At 40.4% G+C, this 22,547-nt stretch overlaps 1 protein-coding gene across 2 annotated transcripts in view; it reads right to left on the reverse strand.

Moving 5' to 3' along the window:
* The window catches only part of spegb (striated muscle enriched protein kinase b), a 47,016-nt gene that overhangs the window by 22,211 nt on the left and 2,258 nt on the right, over positions 1-22,547 (reverse strand). Inside the window, exons 2-11 of one of the 2 annotated variants that reach the window (XM_039818073.1) lie at positions 7,954-8,037; positions 7,364-7,430; positions 5,646-7,189; positions 5,339-5,482; positions 4,982-5,164; positions 3,969-4,135; positions 3,594-3,682; positions 1,311-1,486; positions 779-1,039; positions 135-293 (exon numbers count right to left, since the gene is read on the reverse strand). In XM_039818073.1, the coding sequence (XP_039674007.1) occupies positions 135-293; positions 779-1,039; positions 1,311-1,486; positions 3,594-3,682; positions 3,969-4,135; positions 4,982-5,164; positions 5,339-5,482; positions 5,646-7,189; positions 7,364-7,430; positions 7,954-8,037 (2,874 nt within the window). The remainder of the gene's footprint in view (positions 1-134; positions 294-778; positions 1,040-1,310; positions 1,487-3,593; positions 3,683-3,968; positions 4,136-4,981; positions 5,165-5,338; positions 5,483-5,645; positions 7,190-7,363; positions 7,431-7,953; positions 8,038-22,547) is intronic. The other variant, XM_039818074.1, reaches the window with a different exon arrangement.

Consider the following 22,547-nt stretch of genomic DNA (forward strand, 5'->3'; position numbering starts at 1 on the left):
CGCTCGACTTGTGGTGCCAGAAGATGCATTTGAAAGGAAAAATATGTAGTTTGGATTTTGGGGTGAACTGTACCTTTAAACTTAAGATGTTCTGTGAGACACCTGGGTGCAAGAACAATTAGGTACAATCCTACCAAAGTGGTTCCAGATGACCTTAGGAGATGGCGTCCCACTGACTTTGCAGTCAAATCGAGCGTTACGGCCCTCAATCACTTCTAGAACATCCAGCTTGCGAGTGAAGAGAGGCTCAATTGAAGGGATGACTTTGAGTTTGCCACATGAAGTCACTTCCTCTGGAGAGTCAACATTTCAGTTCAGAAGTAGCAGAGGAGACAAGCAGGACAATAGATGAAGTCATTTTTAGGGGTGTAAATCACAAGTTTTGTCACAGTATGATATTATATAGATTCTTTGGACAACAATAAGATATTTGCTGATGTCGTAAAGCCTGCCACGGTACGATTCAATTCAATTCAATTCAGGGGCCTGTGATCGATACGATATAATATGTCCATTTAACACAGTTACATTTATATCAACTCACAAAAAGTTACGGAATAATTGACAACTTTATTCCTGAGCTCTTCCAGATGTTTAAATGAAAAACAAACTATTCCTTTCAATAAAAAAAATGCACATCAAAATGCAAGATATGTATCAATAATATTGGATCGGTGATCATTGAATCGATATATGGATCCAGATCGATGTTTCATTACACCCCTATTCATTTCCATTTTATATCACACATATTGTGATTTGTATTCTTGAGACATGCCTTTAGCTGTGCTGAGCTTGCACATGTATGTGCCACTGTCATCCTCGTGTACGGAGTTGAGCAGCAGCCGGCACTTTCTCCCATCAAAGTGCATCTTACAGTTGAGCAACGCCGGCTGGATCAGTTTCCCATCTGCAAGCCAGTCCACATCAGTGTCCTTCGGTCCGATGACATGACACTCAAATAAAACTGTCTCTCCAGCCTTGGCTGTGATGTCTCTGACCGGGCGAATGACAGCCAGGCCTGGCTCCACTGGTGGCGCTGGGTGCAAATAAAGGACATTTTCTGAAGAGTGCTGTTAAGTGATACCTGAACGTTGGTGTTGCGAACTAGCCAATGGTCACAATGTATCAATATATATATGCTGATTAACAAGTAAATTAGTGTGAGCAATTTAGTCACAATGTTGCAAGTAGTTAACCTGATAAAACTTAAAAAAAACAGTTCCATTCATCAAACACAGAAAGGAAGTAAGATGTGGATTTGTACAGTCTTAAAGACAACAAACCTGTACGTTAGAAAAGAAGCATACCTTTTACCTCCAGCTTTCCTTCACACTGCTTCGTCCCATACTCGTTAATGATCTTACAGGTGTAAATCCCAGAGTCCGATCTCACTGCTGACTTGATGGTCATTTCAAAAGCGCCATCTTCTGTCTCACGTACAATGTGACGTGGGCCTGTTTTTACTGTAACTCTGTTCCTCAGCCTACATAAGAGGAGAATTAAGAGAGATGAATCATGCATAAACCACACAGAGCTTTTTTAAACTTAATTTATGCAATGATCGATGACCAAGCACACACTTTTCCCCAACTACAAGCTTTCTCCTGGCTGGTATAAAGGGGGTGTTGGGTGGGATACATTCTCCAGGACTGCCAATATTATGTTTAGCACATTCTTTTCTGCTATTGTCTCTCAAGAGTCATGACTAACTCCAAGAACCTGCCTGTATGATTCAGCCTATTCTTGTCTTCTGTATTAAAGGTTAAGGCTGGCATTATTCTACATTGCACTTATTGTTAACAAATCCCATGAAAAGACCAACACCTACAATGTGTTAGTCCATCTGTCAATTCATTTAGTCTTACTGAGTAAGGCAGTTAGTTTTTATATGAAATTCAAATTACCGTTACAAATTGAGTATTCGATCTGTAATGATTTGTTCTAATTCAAAATTCCCAGTGTGGGATGCACTGTTCAGCTGACACAGTTCATGACAATGCATTGTACTGATAAAGCAACATGGAATACATGCCGTTACAGATAAGGTAACTGGTGACAACAGTGGGTGCCCTGTTGCCTTATCAGTAAAATACACTAGTGTTGTTCTCGTTCTTCTCTGCAAAACGGAGAAAATTAGCGAGCCGTGCTGCATGGATAATTAGACCATGACACCAGACCATCTGGGAAGTGTGAGAAATAACTCTTAATTCAACACCTAAGATGGTGCCCTTGTGAGTATTTACTGTACAGCAAGATGTAGGATTAACTCAAAATCCCTATGTTCCCATGCTTGTGGTAATAAAGGAACATCACAGTTATTAAGATCACCCAGGTAACTGTGTGGCTCATTGATGTGTTTTTAGTAGTTCCTCGACAAAGGCCCTGTTCAGACCTGGCATTAATATGCGTCTTGGATGATCCAATCACCAGTGAACAGCTGTACAGGTGTGAATGCGCCGCAAGACGCACTGAGATCAGACCACATTCGGAGCTGGCCACATTCTTTTAGCAGTGTGTAGGCAGATGTGTTCTGGGCCACGTTGAAGGACCACTGACTTAACTGACGTCCTCTGCATTAAGTACGTACTCATTCGCGCGCAAACGGCGTCATATTAAATATTGCACAACCTGGCTTTGTCCATGACTTCTGAAATTTTTGAAAAGCTCATAGCGAAATATTTCAACTGTGTCAAACATCTTGGCCGATTTGGTTCGCCTGGAACACGCCACGGAATAGACCCAGTATGTATTTCTTGTATTGCTTCTTCTTTTAATTGCCAGAAGACTAGATATGGAAAGTGCATTGCTGCCTCCTGCCGGTAAAAGACAACAACGGATTTAGTCTTTGAAATTGGAAATGTTATACGTGTGTGGGGAAGTGAGAAGATCCCATCACAAGTGGTCACTCAAGATGCATGTGGAGACACATTCTAATGCCAGGTGTGAATTTACGTACTAAGAGCTGTCCACTTGTGATCGGATCACCCAAGACGCATGTTAATGCCAGGTCTGAGGGGGCCACCTACAGAGCTTTATGGCACAGAGGAATCAGATATAGCCGGCTTTGGTCTTTTCATGGGACAAATATAGAATATTACCAGCTTCGTATTGTGAAGCTGCTGTCCTAGCTAACAACGGCAATAAAGAACCACTGGCTCATAGAACATATAAGGAAGTGCTCTACAAACACTAAAGGACCCTTGTAAGGAAGTGTAATCACATCGGGGCTCTTTTTGGATGGCCTTAGCATCGCATGTGGATTCCAGATTGTTGTCTAAGAGCTCATTAGCTCAGCCAGACATTTGTGTTTCTGGGCACTGAGCAGCTCCATGGTAAATGGGGGAAGCACGCCATGCTTCCCTTTACCCTATTAAGACTCATTCCGTCAGACTGGTGATTGTGAGGCAGTAAACATTCATCTTCCAGTCTTCCCCTTTAACTGATGCAATAAAGCAGCATGCCATAGAACAAACTATGCAGTCAAGCAAGCTTGCTCATGGGTTGTGTGATACAGAGACAGTTGTTTCCCTTACCCGTGCAAGCAATGAATTTAAGTAGTTTGATGAAGTGAGGGGGGGGGGGGAACCTACCAATAGAGCATGGGTTTGGGTTGTCCACTTATTCGAACAGACATGGTAACTTCCTGTCCTTCAATGACAGCTTGATCACTCATTGTTACCTGTTTGAAATGTAATGTAAGTTAGAAGCTGAGAGATGCATTTTACCTGTAAGTTTCATTTGACAGATGTGTTGATAGGATGACCACACAGTCAGACAACACATTCATACGGGAAAATGAATATCGATAATATCAGGGACATCTTGTACATAAAACATTTCCATGCAATATTTTGCAACCAACCAGTCAAAAATGCAGTCGAGTAAGTGTCAATGCTAAACATACAAATGCCATACTCTAAAAGTCAATTAAGTATCTAATCAGACCGAGCTCTGTGCAGTCTCACCAGGAATGCAGGGGGTTCCCGGAATCGTGTGTCAAAAGTTTGCTTGAGCTCTGGCCCTCCAAAATCCATGCCTTCCTCCAGCGGACTGAGATACTCCTCATCAGATGTAATAGGGCTGCTGATATCCCTACGCACGCCCAGGTTTCCCTTTGGCTCCTGTACAGACTCTGTAAAAGCGACAAAGTTACATTATGGTTCATTTTGTAGTTTCAGACAATCCTGCTTACAAACAATTCCTAGATGTACCTTTCATTTTGTCTCTGTAAACTTTTTTTGTTTTGTTCCTGAGAGCACAGCTCAATAAGAACACAGGAGTTCAAGGAGTTCATGTATTTAAAAAAAAAAGAGAGAGAAAGAGAGAGAAAAATCCCCCATAAAATATAATTAGAGTCTGAGATGTCAAATGTTATATCCAAACAATAGTGGATTCACAGTGGGTGGAGCCAGTGAGCCTCAGTGGGCAATTTATAGGTTCAGTTTCGCCTCTGTGTTGCTATGGTAACTATAAGTGAGGTTGTTCAGCTGGAATATATGGCACAGACATTTTGCTCAGTGAAATAATGACAAGGGAGGGAGAAATCAGCTGAAACACAATGCCCTGTTGGGAAGATGTTTTTTTTTAAGATGTAGAATAAGAGCTTTTCAAATTTTTGTTAGGTACAATGGCCTTCTTCTTCTTCTAACAATTTTCAGTTTATAATAACAACTGACCTCCAAGTTAAATGGACATAGACATAGATATATTTCAGTGGTGATGACAATAAAACAATAAACAACATGTCTGTCGTGGTAGTCACAGCCGCAAGATGCTTTTCATGTTAACGTCCATAATCCTGTCTGGTTGAACTGCTCTAATTTAAAATAACTTCCTTTTCATATTAATGCTAATCAAACGATTTCAGATTAGGTTTCACGTTTTGAAGAGTCAAGAGTGAAGGCAAACCACCACAAAACAGCACTATACAGTATATACTCATTTTAGTGTCATCTGGTATCCCAAAAGTCAAACGTACCTGCTTTGACTGTAAGGGTGGCACTGCTGGATGCTTTTCCCACCTGATTAACAGCAGTTACACAGTATTTTCCACCATCACTTATTCCAGCTGATCTGATGAGCAGGGTGTGTCGTTCACCCTCCGCTTTGACTGCGTAACTTGCAATGCCGGTTATTTCCATATTTTCTTTCGTCCAGGTAACTTTAACAGAGAAGACAGAGGAGACAAAGAATGATTTGCTATTTGTATAATAATATATAGTACAGGTATTATATAGTAATTATAATAGCTATTTGTGATTTGATTGCTTAAATATACAACTCAAAAATACCTGTGAGGTCTTTGATGTTAAAACACACCAGTACAACATGTTACCTTCAGGAAGGGGGGTGCCGGCAATGATGCATTTTAGTAGCACATCTGCACCAGCAGATGCTACAGTGTCCTGCAGGGGAAACTCAAATACAGGGGCCTCCATTGGGTCTTCTCCAGCAGACACATAAGAATCATCTGAAGAATCTGCACAGTTCAACAAAAGACACGCCTGAAGTCATTTTTTTCCCTGTGATCAAATTAGAGGAAAATCCCCTCTCGTAAGGAATGAGTAATTGGTTGATTAAACATGAAAAGCAAGCAGACTTGAACTTCCCAAGCTAAATAAAAGAAGCACAACAAATCTAACCTAACTCTGGAGACATGGGTCGAGGGCGACGGTTCTTCCCTTTGGTCTTCAGCTGTCGTCCCTCTTTGGCACTAGCAGTATTCTGCTGAGGCTCACTTGACTTCACGTGAACATCCTCTTCCATCTTTTCATCTTCAACAATAATCGTGGGGATTCTTATCTTGGGGGCTGGTTTGGATGGATCCACTTCCATTCTCTCCTCCGTTGGAGTGACCGGTGACATCCTTGGGGGTTTTGGAGGAGGTTGAGGAGGAAGGTCTTGCACAATGGCAGCCCTTTTTTGTACCAATGGACTTTCAGGTCTGTTTTCAATTTTTCTTAATGCTACCTCTATTGGCGTCTTTCTCCCTGAAGTCTCATCCTTTTGTGATGTTTGCACAAGCGATTCTTGGATATGCGAGGATTCTTGCATTCGAGATACCCTCTGTACAAGCGGACTTGGCGGCCTTCGTTCAACCTTACGTAATGTCATCTCAGCAACATTTCTGCTTGGCGACTCTGCCCTTTGTTGATGATATAATGATGGTGATGATGATCTCTGGATGATTTCCATTACTGGACTGACTCGACTTAATTCTCTCACTGATCGTTGTCCTGGTAAGTCAGATAACTGCATGGACTCTGGGGTGCCTGCAACTTCTCCAAATCTACTGACTGTTACAGTCGTTGCTGTCTTTTGGGGTTGGGACTTATTTTGTTCTTGCTGTGCTTGCTGTTGCTGTTGCATTGGCTGCTGACTATGTTCTTTTTCTCTCTGTTCCTTTGCCCACTGGGCACGTTCCCTTTCCTGGAGCTTTTGAAGGACTTGTGGTGGAATAGGTTCAATTTTCCTTAAAGGCTGGCGCTGCCTGCTCTTTAGAGTGAGCTGTTCAGTTGAAAACGACTTTTTCAGGTGAGGTTTGCCAACAAGCTTCTTAATGCGCTGGAGCTCCTCGGTGAACTTGTTCTCAATGTCCTGAACTTTTTGGGAGTAGCGAGGTTTCTCCTCCAGTGAGGCAGCTCTCTGTTTAAACATAGATCTTCGTTCAGCAGCATCCTCTTTCAAAGCCTCCCTTAGATCTTCCCTTGAACTTTCTCTAGAGATGCCCAAGCGGCTTCCTCCATCATCTGAATCTACAGATCCAGCCCGATTGAACCCAGCCCAGGATCCTGCTGAGATGGAACCCTCTGGAATATCGAGGCTTCGTCTCCGCTCTTCTAAGCCACGAACCTTCTCAAAAACCTTTGAGCTTGCCCTGGTAAGCTTTGGGGATGGTCTGAGAGTAAATTCTTTCCGGGAGTAGTCGCTCAGTGGAGTCTGTGCTCGGTAGTCCTGGGTGTTGCTTTGGGACGCAGACTTAGGCTGCTTAACCTTTTCTTCAAACTCAGCAGGCACTGTGTCTTGGTAATCGATTGGCACAACAGTTTTCTTCCGCAAGCTGAGAGGTGTAGTTGAACCAGAGCGGCTTGGCATTGGAGAGGTGGAGGGACGTTTGACGAGTCTCGGGGATGGGGGTGGGAGGGCTTGTGGGGGCGATTCTCTTGAAATATTCTCTGACTGGCTCCTGAAATAAAGGGTTTGAAGCAAAATCTGTTGGAATCAGTAAGTTGTTACTAATTCACATTGTGTTCTCATGGTATTTTAGTAGGGAATCTGAGTCCAATAATACAATCAGCAGCCTGAGTTTTTTTTTTTTTTTTTTAAATGCTAGGGTTATTTGCATGTTTCTTTGCCTTGCCTGGTTGTGATAGAGTGATCCTCATATCCATGTGTTCTACTGTCATCTTCTGCAAATGTGTCCATCACTGCATCTCATGTAAAGAGGAGATACGATATATGATACAGGTAAGCAATCAGGTTCTTGCATTGATTATCAAACAAGCTTTTCCAGCATGCAAACTCATCTCTCATCAGCCTTGTTTTCAGCCAAAGCAGCCAGCTGTTTTCACAGAAAAAGCTCCATTTTACATACTGTACATTACATACCCAGCACCTAGCGGACACAGACTAACTTAGCGACTGGATCACAACACAGTGGAGCAATAAGCAGCTAAAGAGCCAGTATTTCACAGGTTTCACAGGGCTAAAAGAGCAAATATTGAATTTACATTCATCATGTAGATGAAGTTGCTGCTAAAACCTTCACCATAATAACTTTATCAAGTGACAATATGTCAATGTTGCCCATAAGTGGCCAGTTTTAGATTTGTCATTAATGTCTATAAATGTTGCAATATTGTAGCATTGGTGGAAATCAGTAAAACAGAAATGTAACAAAATCCACATTTGTCTAAAGGAATAATTGCAAGCTGGAAACATGGTGGATACCTGTATGCACAGCCTGGTCCTCAACATCCCCACCATCTTCTTTGGTCTCAAATTGGTCACCTTCATCCTCTGTTGTTTCGGAATCTGAAAAGAAAATACATAAAACAATGAGAATTTTTTTTTCTCACTTAATTAGACTCAATAGAACTGGAGCAATATTTGAAGAACACTATTAGTTGAGACAAATAGTGTAAGATCTTTCAACACTAGTGGAAAACCATGTTTCCATAGTGAAGAAGAAAATAGTGCACACTGTTACTATAGGAATCAATAGACTACATTATCCTATTTACTTAACTCTTTAATGGTGTTTGGTGAAAGGCAATTGAAAAATCCAAGGGCAAATTCATGTTGAAGGGGAGATTTCAATTGTGCAATATATTTAGAACAGAATCCCAGCTGTGAAGAATAAACAGGTACACTAGTCTAAAATATATATATATATATATATATATATATATATATATATATATATAATACATATTATGTATATATATATATATATATATATATTATGCATAATATGTATTATGTATTTTACAACAACAACATATCCAAGATTAAATTAACCTCCTTCAACTTCACTTTTCCATTGCATTGGACCTCATCTCTATTAGATTATGACTGTCATTAGAGTTGAAATGTTTTCACCCTCGGGGTCTCATTAGCACAGCTAGGCTAAATGTACTACATGTGCTGCAGCTGAATAGTTGCTGAGTCCTTAACATTCTTCATTTTCTCATCAGCATCTTCAAGTTAATGTTAAGAACGGGAATATAATACGTAGGATCAAAATACATACGTGTTTCAGTATTTTCAGGAAAAAAAACATTCTCTCCATTTTATCCATTTGAAGCTAAAAAGCTGTTCCAGCTGTATTATCTGAAAGATATGACTATTTTCCTCCGACTCAGTAAAAATTCAGTCATTGGCAGAACTCAAAATAGAAAGCAGTATTGAGTCATTGGCATCCCAGCAGCTTTCATGAGGCGTTTGCTTCACAGTAGGTGGACTTAAAAAAACAGAGGCTATCTGATGTTCCCTTGCAGTAAGAGAACACAATAAGGTTATTCATATTGAAAACGGTAGAGAAATACTGGGAATGTTGAAAGAAAAAAACTGGTAACTCTCAAAGTGTTTTGCATGTTGTGTGTGTGTCAAGCTCATGCTGTTACTTAAAGCTATTAAATCTACATAAGTGGCACATTCATGCAATATTTATATCATATGACTACTTTGCAGATTTCAAAACAAAACTCCCTTGGACATTTTCAATGGAATCTTTTTCCCAGAATAGCACCTGATGTTCTGATAAAGCAGTTACAAATGCAGATGTTTTATATATGAGCATGTCTTAAATGCCACCAGAGTATGTTGTATGCATTGTATATGAGATTTTTACATTGTATTTAGAAAATGTACAACTGTTTCCAAAAAGCATTCATAAGCATCAGCAAACTTTGTCCAAATTTTTAATATGAAGCAGTGTTCACAAACGAAAAATACAATAAGGCACATCACAGTAATCACTTCTATAGTCCGAAAAGTAATAAAATGTCTATTGATTAAATAGCTGTTCTAATAGCTAGCCATGTGTCAAGTTGATAATCCAAATGATTCCATAAACCAAAAATGATAAGAGCTGTTAGCCATGACAAGCTTCTGTCGGTCTTTACTCTGACTTGATTAAAAATAAGAAAACAGACACATTGTACAAAGAGTCAGATGTTCCACAACTACCAACAAAAAAAATATGTTGTTGATGTTGTTGCCGCAACATCTCCAAGAGGCCAGTCATTATATCTTATTTAGGCCATACTCCACATGCTGCATGAAAATGCCAAGTTTAGTAAGACGGAGGCCAGATGTACTAACGCTTTTGCGCCCACTTCAGGCGTAATTGTTTCGCAACATGCGAGTAAAAGCATGGCGAGGTATGTACAAACAGGCCGCACTGAGGTAAAAGCGCAGACTGCCTGTCGCGGGGACTGAAAATGGCAAATTGCGCTTTTCCGTATCATGCATATGCATTCACGGGAGGGTCAAGGGGAGAGTGGGAGTTTTCCATAAAGAGATGGGAGGGGAAGCGTAAAGTGCGCCTAATTATATATTCCATGGTATGTACAAAAAACGCCTCTTAAAGGCAGGTGTAAACCTGGAAGCGGATTTCCTCGCATATGCCTCCTGGTGAAATAGCAGCAGTAATCCGAGCAAGACGAAGACATAGGCCAAGGAGACGAGCTGAAAGGATTTTTGCCACAAGGATCACACTTTGTCAGTTGAGTGAACACAAAATCATTAAGGGTTACAGATTAAGCAGTCATGCATATTGGCATCAGGATCATTTCAGTCATAGCATCAGCAGTGGGAATATCGCAGTCTGCACTCAGCCGTATCATAGCACCAGTACTTAACGCTTTGCTACAGCGCAATTTACGGCATAGTGGGCGGAGAAAGGCGCTGATTACCCGATGAACTGCAGGTTTGGTAAATACGACACAAGCTGATGTATCGCAGCGTGCGCTTTCTGCGGGTTGGCCATGGCGCTGATAACGCTACATTCGCAAATGTATGTACTAATTAAAAGTGCATTAGTTTTTAGTAATGCTGGTTGTGTGGCTCAAGGGATGGCTATGTCTGTCAGCCCACCACTTTGGTCCAGACTGAAACATCTCATCAATAAACAAATGTTTGAAAAAACAATTTGGTACAGACATTGATGGTTCCCAGCCCATCCATGTATTCTAACGACTATGGTACAGTTTGATTGACGTCTGACGGCGCAATTATATCATTTCCAGTTAGTTTAAAACATATTCATGAAGTATTTTTATTTTCAATATACTAACTTCAAAACAGTATGTCGTAAATAGTAAAGTATGGAATTAGGTCACTGCATCAGAAAATTTACTGACCGACAAAAAAATGTATCAGACACACCCCAGGATTTGGGTATGGACATTGTTAGAGGAACAGTGAACAACATTTGATGATGATTAACTCCTTTGGATGCATTTTGGTTAAGAAAATTGCATTTGGAAATTACAGAGGTTTCATTGAATGATAGTGAAAGCAACTATAAGTTACTTTAAAAGGTCCAGTGTGTAACGTGTTTAGTTGTTCATTGTCAAAATCTGTGTTGCCCGTTCACAAACTTGTCCTTTTTCATGAATATTGACCACCACCATCAATTCCAAGTATTCCTTTTGGCTTGAAATTTTACATTTGCGTTCGCATGAACTGGGGTAGACGCATAGACAGTATATAATGGACCAATAGACCCCGTTGCTTTGGACGGAGACCAGTGAAGGATATTAGAAGCACTTTTCCGGTGATCTCTTGCTTTACTGCGCAGCCTCCAACTGAGAGAGACAACGTAGATGTGACGTGAGCAACGTGTCTGAAAGTTGGAAGTCTTCTGGTAGCTGTGCCAAGAGAAATCTCATCATTCCCAATCTTACAGAGACGGAGAGCGTAGGTATATGTAAGGAGATAACATGGGCAAAGGCTAATTATTGCTAACTAAAATGCTAGTTAACATCAGTAATTAAACCTAAACAGCTCATGTAAGTCGATACTGCCTGCGAGCTTATCCTGTACTATATGGTAATTCCTCTACTATGTGACACAATCGTTAGCCTATTTTTACAAAAATGTCTGCTACGGAGCCATAACGTGAGATACAAGGTAATGGAACCTTTTATACGTTGTCGTGTTTCTTTCGAACTAAACAATGGACAAATAGTCTTTAAACGCTTCAGATGTAAAGTTATTCACTGTCAAGGGACGTCAAAATGAATGCTAGTCAGTAGAATGCTAACGGGAGGTGATGGCTAGGTAGCATCAAAATGGCGCCATAGGAGGTTCGAGTTCTGAAGCGAAGCTTAACCATTGACATATATATTAATGGACCAACAGACCCCGTGTCTCTGGACGGAGACCAGTGAAGGCTATTAGAAGCACTTTTCCGGTGATGGCCAGCTTTACTGCGCAGCCTCCAACTGACAGAGACAGCGTAAATGTGACGTGAGCAACCTGTCTGAAAGTTGTAAGTGTTCTGATAGCTGTGCCAAGAGATATCTCAATCATTCCCAATCTTACAGAGACGGAGAGTGTAGGTATATGTAAGGAGTGAACATAAGCAAACCTTGAGCTTAACCCCTTGGGTAGACGCTCCATATTCATGCGCCATCTTGAAATACGTTAGCCGGTAAGGGACATACAGGACATATTGCTGAGAGTTGATTGCGATATATGATCTCAACGCTAGATGGGAGAAATTCCTACACATTGGACCTTTAAAGAAAAAAGTTTAGATTTTTTCAACTCTGCCTTAAAGCACATCTTAAGTAGTAAGCAAGTTCCGACATAGGAGGCGATTAGACATCACACAGCTTAATTAGTTTGGCTTGACAGGGGTATGATGGCAGTGAGTGACTGCATGGGGTATTACTGTATAGATCCCACTACAATCCCAGGAAAATGTGGTTCATAAACCTGCCGCTGCAACCCTGCAGGAAGCCACACAGCTCCAGTTACATCCTCCAAAATGAGATTTATACATTAAGTACCACCTGAGTTTTGCCCTCTTTGTTGTTGTGACATTTGTAAGAGGAGAAAAAGAAAATCGGTTTTGTCTTTTAATCGTCTTCTCGATTCTATTTTTATTTCTGCTATTTTAAGAACCGCACTGTAACATTACCATATTTCAATAGTTTCACGATATGTATATCTAACGATAAAGAAGCCTATGACCCCATAAAAGAAGAATACCAGTGTAAGGAACATCACAATATATCAGCATTTTAGTGAAACTCACAATTCCTCGAAGTTAGTTCAAAGCTATGGCGCTGCCTTGAGCTTGGTGATTTCTAATCAGAGTTCTAATGCTAGTTTCTGTTGACCAAGGTGATTATATTCCACAATAACACTGGTCTAATCTCTTTCCCTTTCGATTAAAGGTGCACAGAGTAGCCTCATATCCTTTAATCAATGTCATTGCATCTGACACCGTCAGTTGAGAAAACATTGTGCGGCCAGTTGTTGAGCAGTAATGTTAATAAAATGCTTCTGTCAACATTTCACATGAAATGTTTTACAGTCTTGTATGTTCTACATACAGTAAATGCTTGAATCAGTATATAATAAATAGAAGTATGATTGACAAAGATAACATGAAATAGCACTTGCCTGATTTTTGTCTTTGGTCTGGATTTTTTTCATAGCCACTGCTGGTATGTCCTCGACAGGGATTTTTTGTCTTGGCTCACATTCAGCAGCAGGGTATTCCCCGAGATACGCTGGGGGTTCCGAGCCATTACTACACGCCTAAATCAGGACATATTAATGTCTGACTTGGAGGTAAAAGATTCAACTTGACATATATTGTAAGTCTGCTAACATGCAGGTTAAAGCTTCTCAATCAAATGCAAAGAAAAATGGAAAAGGACTTTTTCTCCATTATATAACAAGTTGCACCTCAGAGTGTCAGCACTTCTTCTGAGAGAATCCGTTTCAGAGAAGCGTAGAGCACAGATCGCTATCCGCAGGTGGAAATGTCTGTTGCATGCATATCATCCACTCTGAGGGAGCCCCCCTGTCCACACAATAGCCAGCGACAGTGTAAGCATCTTCCCCCGCTGTGTTCCACCTCACAGGCAGTGCACACTGATAGGCAGAAAAACCAGTGGGAGTGATCCAGCCCTCTTGAGATCACTGTTCTACAGCATTGGTTGACATGTTTCATTTTTTCCTTCCTCCCCATGTGTCTGTGCCTTGTTCTTCAACTGGTGTAGCGAGCCGATGTTGTGTTGTCGGCAGAGACGGGGAGAATAACTGCAACAGCTAAAGGGACCTTCCTCACTCCTCTGCATTGCTGGAACACCGAAAGCTCTCACAGCAAACGTGTTACTGGCTGCTTACTCACTACACAAAGCAATCCTATTTCCAAAGGATGTGATGGGTTTAATTGTCGTGCTCACTGCTACACACAAAAGATAATAGCTGTTGTATTGTACATTTAACATTTTCAGCTGCTGCTAATGTTTGATGTGTTTAGTGTGATAGTTCTTGGATATTCTCACATGCTTTATTTTGAAAGACTCAGTATCTAAGAATCCTTTACCCCGAGGGAAAGGAATAAGCACTACTGCTTACACATTTCATTTCACCGCCGAGTAGAACTCAGTACACAGGAATAGCTACGCTTAGAAATGACATTTCAATTCACATAGCAGGGCACTGTGCTCAGGACAAAATAACACAGTGAGCATGCTCACACGCCTAAGTAAATTCACATTTTGAAATAAACCTATGCTAAAAAAGGGCACTAACTTTACAGCGTTATACATGAAGGTACATCCATAATAACTCATACTAAATATCTAATGGTTGCAGCCACAGAATACGGTTATCGTGTTCATAACTGCAAATACCTACAGGCTTAATTCCATAGTTTGTTTATTATGTAATATCAGACCATGTAGAGTGTATTTTGCTTGCTTAGGAGCTGCACTTAATGTGTACCTTTTCTGTTTTCTTTTCATACATAAATTAATTTTATGAAGGGAAATCTGACATCATCCTCTTGTCTTGTGACAAAAATAACGCACTGATTTAGCATTAGCTGCAGCACGATTTGGCACTGGCCATGTACTGGAATAATACTCTGTAGCACAATAATTGTGTTCTCACAATAACTGTATACATACTAGTTTGTCTGTGAGTAATGTGTTATATTAAAGTGATTTTTTTACAGCATGCTATATGAATGCAGAGGCTGCCAGTCTATTCAGCTTTAATTATAAGTTGTTTTATGGTTACTACGACATATCCAGTGTTAGAATGACTTACTGATGCTAAAATGCTAATTATTGCACCCTCAATGTATTGGCATTTGTTTTTCCTAAAGCGTCCCTAAAGAAATTGTTATATCGTATTATCATCAACAGATATAATTCCTACATGTCATGTGAGAGGAGTTGCTCTTAGTGGTGAAATCCGAGAATTATTACCCAACTCTGCAGTCCCTGAAGCTTTTTAGCTCTTTGGTTTTAGTTTTGATTTGACAGTCAAATTTCTTTCTCTGAAAATTGTTTCTGATGAGCCATAGGAACTTTGCCGGGTGGTTATGTGTTAGTACCAGTAGGCATGAAAATGTTCCATGCTACTACAAAGAAAATCAACTTGATTCAGGAATTTTCTTGAATAGAGAGCCAGAAGTGATCGGTTCTATTGTGTCTTGTTTCAATTTACTTGTGTCTGTGAAAGTCCATAAAATGATTGCAAATGGAATAACCTCACTGTTGCCAGACAATCAAGGCATCTGGGTAAAGCACTGGAGCTGTTTTGTTCCCGGGTTGTGCATTCTTTTTATTCCAGCAGCCTTCAACTATATGATTATGTCATTTGATATTGAGATATTTCCAACTAAAGTGCATTATGATAGTTTTAAGTTAAAAGAGAGCTAATTTAAGAATCATAATGTTCCACCAGTGGACTCCAGTAAAACAAATCCGTTTTCTCAAAGCTGTAGTAGGCAATTTGTATTTGGCGTCGTTGAGCAAAATTTATATATTTCAGCAAAAATTCTTTCAAGTGGTCTGAGAGAAAACTAGAATTCTGCATCTCCCCTTGGCTCTCTTTTTAGGCTTCAGAAAATCCACACTGTGCAAGATGGCTACTTAACTCAGAGAGGCTTAATAATTTCAGACCAGGGAGAGATTTAAGTAATTTAATCATGTTTACTCATTGCCATGCTGTTGTCTGTTTTTGCATGAACCATATCGTCCTATCTTGAATGTTAGCATGGGATATAAAGGTCCCTCATAGACTCGAAAATTCAGATTGGAGTTACTGTGCAGGGACGTCGTTAGGCCTATTTTAGGGGGGCTGAAGCTACTCCAAAATGTTCCTAAGCCCCCCTAAATAATAAGAACAACAATTCGATTTATCCCCTCATTCATATTTAGATGCAACAAATGATATATCCAGCTACAATAAACAAAGCCGAAAAGTCGGAAGTTAGACAGAAGTAGGCTACAAAGAGTCGTTGTGCTATCAAGATGATGCACCGCACCGCATAGACGCACTGGAGGTGCTGCAGCGCCCTTGTTGGCAAACTGCGATCAAGCCCGGATTACCCAATGGGCATTAATCATTATGGTGATAATTATCCAATCAGAATAAAATGAAAGTTGTTTACAAAAAATGAAGTATCGTGATTGTGTGTTTTATAAGTCAGTATGATGACTGGCCGCATGCACTGTGTAGATTGGCTAAAGATAAAGGTGGGTGGGCATAGAGCAGGTTGTTTACATCGTACTGATTCAAGATCAGCTTTCTAAGAACGAGTTGAGATTGAAAGAGTGGAATTAATTAGTAACTGATCCCCGGTCAGATTGGGTTGTATCAGCGAGTGAAAGTGTGGAAAAGGAAGTGAAAGCGGCTGCTATAATAAATGTCCCGCGAATAAAAAAGCTTTTTTAAAAGAGCTGGGAATGACGAAGAGGAGGATGTCGAGGCGCTAGCCAACGTTAGCTTGGAAGAATCGCTGCCTTCTACCAGCTACACTCAGCCACAGCTAACGGTAGCTAACGTTAACTTTAGCGAAGTTGTTGTGGAAAAAGACAGAGATGAGGCCGGACGGTCATCAGCATTACAGAACAAGGTAATAGCACCTCAGGTACCATCATCTCTGAAGACCCTGAACTACGGGGACCGATTACAGAGACCGTCCGGGAGGAAGTTATACCCAGAGGGACATTAGCCTTTCAGAATCGGGCGGCTAAATATCCAGCATCTCGGAGGGGGAACGAGGCTGGCGGCAGAAAGACCCGCTCTCTCACTAACGAGGCACAGACCCGACACCTTCACAACGGTGAAACGGTACCACGGGAGTGGATTCTATATTCACTGTCCACCGGAGACATTTATTGCGTTGCCTGTAAAGTTACCAACACACAGCAGCGCATGTGTAGTAGGGTTTAGCGAGCTGCTGAGGGAGCTTGACGTTGAGGATTTGATCTGCGACTTTGCAAAGAAAAAGACAAGAAATTAGAACTTCTAAAGGTAAGAGCTATTATGCTATCTGTAAATTGACTAGGCTAATACAACCTTTTGTGACCGTGTGACCAGATAATGTACATATTTAGTTTAAGTTTATTGAAATGCCATGCATATCAGACGTATTGCATCATAATTTTGTGATGCTGCTATAGGCCTGTGTGAGACTTAGTGGTCAAGTGCAGTATATGTTGGCTTTTGCAGTTTGTGAAGTTGCCAGCTGACTAAGTGACTGTTATTTTGCAACCTGCGCTCAGCTGTGTTGTGTGATTGTTGTATCTTCAGTCAATCACGTTTCAGAATTACTATTGTGCTTTCTGCTTGGGTGCTTTTTAGTGAATACTATATCGCCATAGTCTTGAGCCATACAATGCTTTGGTATGATATAATTCATTGTAACATTGTCTTGTGATGGGTGAGTCAGATGGCAGTACTTGGTTTATTGAACTGGAAAGGCAAACTTATTTTTTTGATTATTTTTTATTTAATAATGACAGTGGATAGACAGGAAAGGGGGAGAGAAAGAGAGGGAATGACAAGCAGCAAAGGGCCGCAGGTCGGATTCAAATCCGGGCCGCGCAGCCTAGCCTACATGGGGAGAACGCTCTTACTGGGGGTGTTAGAGGCCGCCCCTATTCATTAATGTTTTGACCAATAGTGATTTGGCATGTGATTTATGTATGCCTATTATAAAGAAACAAATAGGCTAATCTGTAACTTTAGAATTTGTCACATACTTCGCTGTATTGAGTTCACGGTGCAGTACGCACCGTAACACGTAGTCTACTACTGTGTGGTAGGCTACATGTTACCCCACAGATACACATGTGAAAATGAAATGAAAGCAGTCCTACAGTAATCATTACTCCAAATCTTTTATTCCTTCCGCCATCAGGTTATTGTATTTAGACAGTAGCCACTTTAAATAGGATCCGTATTAATATCTTACATGATAAAGTATGCAGTGATGCCTATTCTTTTTCTTGTACTGCTATTTTTCATATTTGTTTAACTTACCAACTTATTAGCTGTTTGGCCTCTGTCAGTTTTTGGACATTTTGGATGTTGTTTCATGTGACCACTTTGCATTTCGAAGTCAGGAAATTAGCCTTAGGGTTTAGTTTTATCTTAAAGGATAAGACAGAAGGAACTGAGTAGAAATGGAAGAAGAGGATATGTCTGTCACTTTTGACTTGTTAACATATTGGTTTCTTGACTGGTGGTTGACTTATGTGTAGCTCTAATACAGTAACGAAAGATGTGAGTGCAAAGATTTTGCATACGCAAGTTACACATACCCTGGGGGCTAAGCCCCCCCTGTCTTTCAATCCTAGTGACGTCCCTGTTACTGTGATTAAGACAAAACAGTCGTTAACAGCTCTAATATGCTTCATATTTACCCTTTAGGATTTCTTGTCCATTAAACATTCATTTGTTGATCTACTAATGTCTACTTATTAAAGCCACATGGTGATGTAGGGGATTTCCACAGTGCAACTGCAGCTCCACCTGTTCACTCACATTAAAGGCCCAGGTCAAAAGGAAGACAACATGGTGAGGAAACTACTGGAAAGAGGCCATGGTCATGCTCAGCGGTAACATCTAAAGTTCCCAGTATTAGGTCTCTTCAAACCGTATATTACTCTGCAAGCTTTAAACAGGCAATATGGCTTTTTAGAATAAAATCAAGTCAGTTACTAAACTGGTAGTAATCACTCAGCTCTGCTGTTCTCATCAGCTCTTTGCAGCTTTTCGCATCTTTCAGCTCAGTCTTTTGCTTTTACTGCCTGCAGCTTTCTGTTTGGTTCAGTCTCACCAACGCAAGGTAAGTTTATTTATATAGCACTTTTCTGCAAGGCAATTCAAAGTGCTTTACATAAAACATAGAGAGATAGAAATAAAAGCAAGCTAAAATAGAATTAGACAGTTATAAAAATACAAGAATAAAAGTTACAGTGCAGTGTGAGAAATAAACAATTACTTGATTTAATAGAAGGCAGCGTCTAACAGAAAGGTCTTCAGTTTTCTGGAAGACTGTCTCAGATATGTAGTGCATATCACAGAAGCTGTTAAGCTGTTGAAATGTACAACTTTTTCAATAATTCTGTCTCGAAACGGAAGGTTTGATATGGGCCTATAATTGCTCATCAGTGACTGACGTGTTTAGATTGTGGCAGTTTTCAGGGCCTGTTGGAAGACACCTGACAGAAGAGACGAGTTGACAATCTGAGGCCAAACTATTTGAAACATTTTTGAAAAAGCCTGTTGGCAGCAGGAGGAGGATTTCAGATGTTTATCAAATCAAATGGTGCTAATTTTTGTTTTTTGTTTACAGCTATATTCCACTAACCCAAGATTTAAAGCTGCACTAATCCATATTTTCTTATGAACAATGGGTCAAATGTGTATAATGATCAAGATGTCACTTGGAGAGACAGACCTACAGATAATGATCACCTAACTCTGCAACCTCCCCTCAGCTCGATGGAGCATTGTAGCGTCTTTCATGTCATTGTTTCGGTTTTTACGCCCGCCAACTTTACTGTTTTGGTTCCCTCTCACAGCTCTCATCACGGTTGTTTTCTGCTGCAGCAAGGACCTATTTTTCAGCCAAAAAAAAACTCAAGATAAACCCACTGTACGCTAGCCACAAATGACAGCCAAAGTGAGTAACTAGCAAGTGAGCCTGGCGAAGCATTTACCTGATAAAGTGCCATGTGTTTTTCGGACAAGACCAAGAGGGAGGTAGCCAGGAAACAGATTCCCAATGCTAATATTGCCTCTTTCAGCAACTTGTTTTGCTGCCCCCCAAGTAACCAAATTACATGCAGATTTAAAGATCTAGGTTTTATTAATTTTTTATCTGTTGCTTTACTGTTATTATTTTTACAGTTCAGGCACTTATTTGTGCTATACATTCAAACATATTTGACTGAATAATCCACTGACTGCACAATCAAATGCAGAATCTCCAAAAAAGAGAGACATTGTTTAGTAAAAACAGCATGGATCATGAGAGATGCATGACATCACAACATATGGCAGACATTTGTGCATCTGCATTTTCATTTAGTAGATTCAAAACTGTTCCGTTCCCAGATCAGCAGAGGGAGAAAAGAAAAGTCATACAGGGCCGGGCTACAATTAGCAGTGATGTCTTCCTGTGTAACAGGAGAGACGGTGGCCTGCTAACATCACAAAAATCTAAGGCCTGGCACATTCCAATGTATAAATAACTAGGGAGAGTTGGTAGACGAGGGGGGCGGTACAGGGAGACATTTTCAAAGAGGGAGAGAGAGAGAGAGAGAAAGGGTTCAGCCAGTATCACTGAGTGATGGGACAGCTGTAGACTACGCACATTGCACAGCAGCAGAGAGCTGAATCAAACTGAAGGTTAAAATGGAGAGCCAAAAAAAACCTTGTGAACCAAGAGCTGGTTTTCAAGCCTTGTTTGAAGAAAACTAATTGTGACTGATGATTACTGTGGACCTACAACGGTTTCTGATATTCAGTCTCTGATACACCTGTAATGCATAAAATCTCCCAATCTAGATCATTTTGAGTGCGCACCACAACACAAAACAAGAGGATCCAGGAGCAAACGGATGACTGCTTGCATCGTCCTCATTGCCTGACAATGTTAACAATGCTCTTGTCCAGCAGATAGATTGATCGGACTTAAAAACAGAACTATGGGAATCTGTGTGACTGTTGTGTTGCCCGCTGACATGAAAACCCTTTTCTTTTGTAATGCCCTCAAACGTGAGCTGTTTGAGCACTAATACTATCATACAGTATAACAAGGGTGTGGGGAAGCACCCCTTTCATCTTGCTTCTCTATTTTTACTTTATTTCCACATAAAGTGGCTCGCCTGAGGTGATGCATGCAATACATTACTGAGGTGGGACAGCGATAGCGTGTGAACTGTGAAAACAACACGTTGATTCTGCCGTAGAATACATGAAGTTGTGATCAAATAAAGATTCCTCAAGCCCAAGCTTCATGCTGACCAACTAATGACTATGCGCTGGGGGAAAAAAACTGTATAATTACTGTAGTTAATATTGTAGGCTTCCTGTCTTCATTTTTTAATCTGGTGTTTTGCACCATTCAAAACAAAGTCAGTCCTACTGATTTAAGTTGAAAACAAAAGAATTTTAGAAGAAAAGCTCAATGACTTTTTCCAAGAATCACACCCCAAATGGAGATGTTTTGTTATCAGCATCTCTTCCTGTCGTTCATTTTTTAAGTACTCACGGTTGATGGTGTTTCGTTTACGTGGACTATGTCCAAGCATCCCATATTTATACAGCTAAGGAAATGTAATACACTGTGGTTTCTTGCTGCCCACACTAAAAAGAACCCTTGTCATCACGTTGCCCAGTCTGCAGACATCGCCACTCTTTTAAGTACCCGATTTTTGTCCTGAGCTTGCACAAAGCATATTGTTGCTTGAACTCAGCGAGGATCCTTATGCAAGCACCCGGTCCTTTATTCTACATCATCAGAGAATGCTATCATTTGCCAGAACTTTACTCGTGTTGAACTGACTGAACTGTATTCAGCAGTGACGAGTCTTGACATATACGCTCAGCAAGAAAAGGCAGTTCTAAGTTGAAGAGTTGAGTTTCCACTACACACTCATGCCGAGCACTGCGGAACAATGACAAAGTACTTGAGCTGATATACGAAGGGCATATTTCTGGAGCTGGTAATACCATTTTTCAAAGCAGCTGAGGTGGCCAAAGCACTCAGGCGAGCTGAATTTAGATCAGTGCTGGAGATCACAAGATGCATAATAAGAGGCTTCACAATGGACCAACAGTGCTTTAACAGAGAAGAGCTACAGTGGCCTTCCAAGCATCCTTGGCTAGAAATTGAGGAATCTGACTGTAATACACTCACAAACTGGCTTTAGCCAAATTTTTAAAAGCATGTTGTTTAAAGAATGAGTTATTTTCAGTGTATCTGCATGCATGGTGGAAATCTATTCAAATGCTAATCTCAAACAGCAATACCCACAATTCCTTGTTTAAACATTAAGCTATATATTGAAAATAAATCTGACTTCACAGAGTACCTATGTTTGCAAGATATCATCTGTGTCACCTACAGTGTAAAATATCAACATTTTAGAAAGACGTCTTTCAAAAATGCAGTGTCGCATCGAGTTACAACAACCATCTCTCTACCTCTCTTCTATCTCTGCACAATAGAAGGACCAATGGGAATTTGTTTAGGATAAATATCTCTAACATACAATTTGAACTAATGCAACAATTCAATTTGTTCAGTATATGGTATCCATCTATCACACCTTATATGACACAAGTTAGTCAAAATAGTTCTTGTTGACACTGATGTCTTTGTACAGAACCTGTTTATTCCTATGCTTGTTGTGTCCCTTTCCTTTGGGGAGTAAAATAACCCAGCATACACAAGTCTGGAAATACAGCAGTTAAGCTCTCGCGCAATCGTTATACTTAATGTCCTCGTTATCGGTCCGAACTTTAGTACTGTTAAAGAAAAG

The sequence above is a fragment of the Perca fluviatilis genome, chromosome 12, assembly GCF_010015445.1.
Source record: "Perca fluviatilis chromosome 12, GENO_Pfluv_1.0, whole genome shotgun sequence".
Taxonomy (NCBI): domain Eukaryota; kingdom Metazoa; phylum Chordata; class Actinopteri; order Perciformes; family Percidae; genus Perca; species Perca fluviatilis.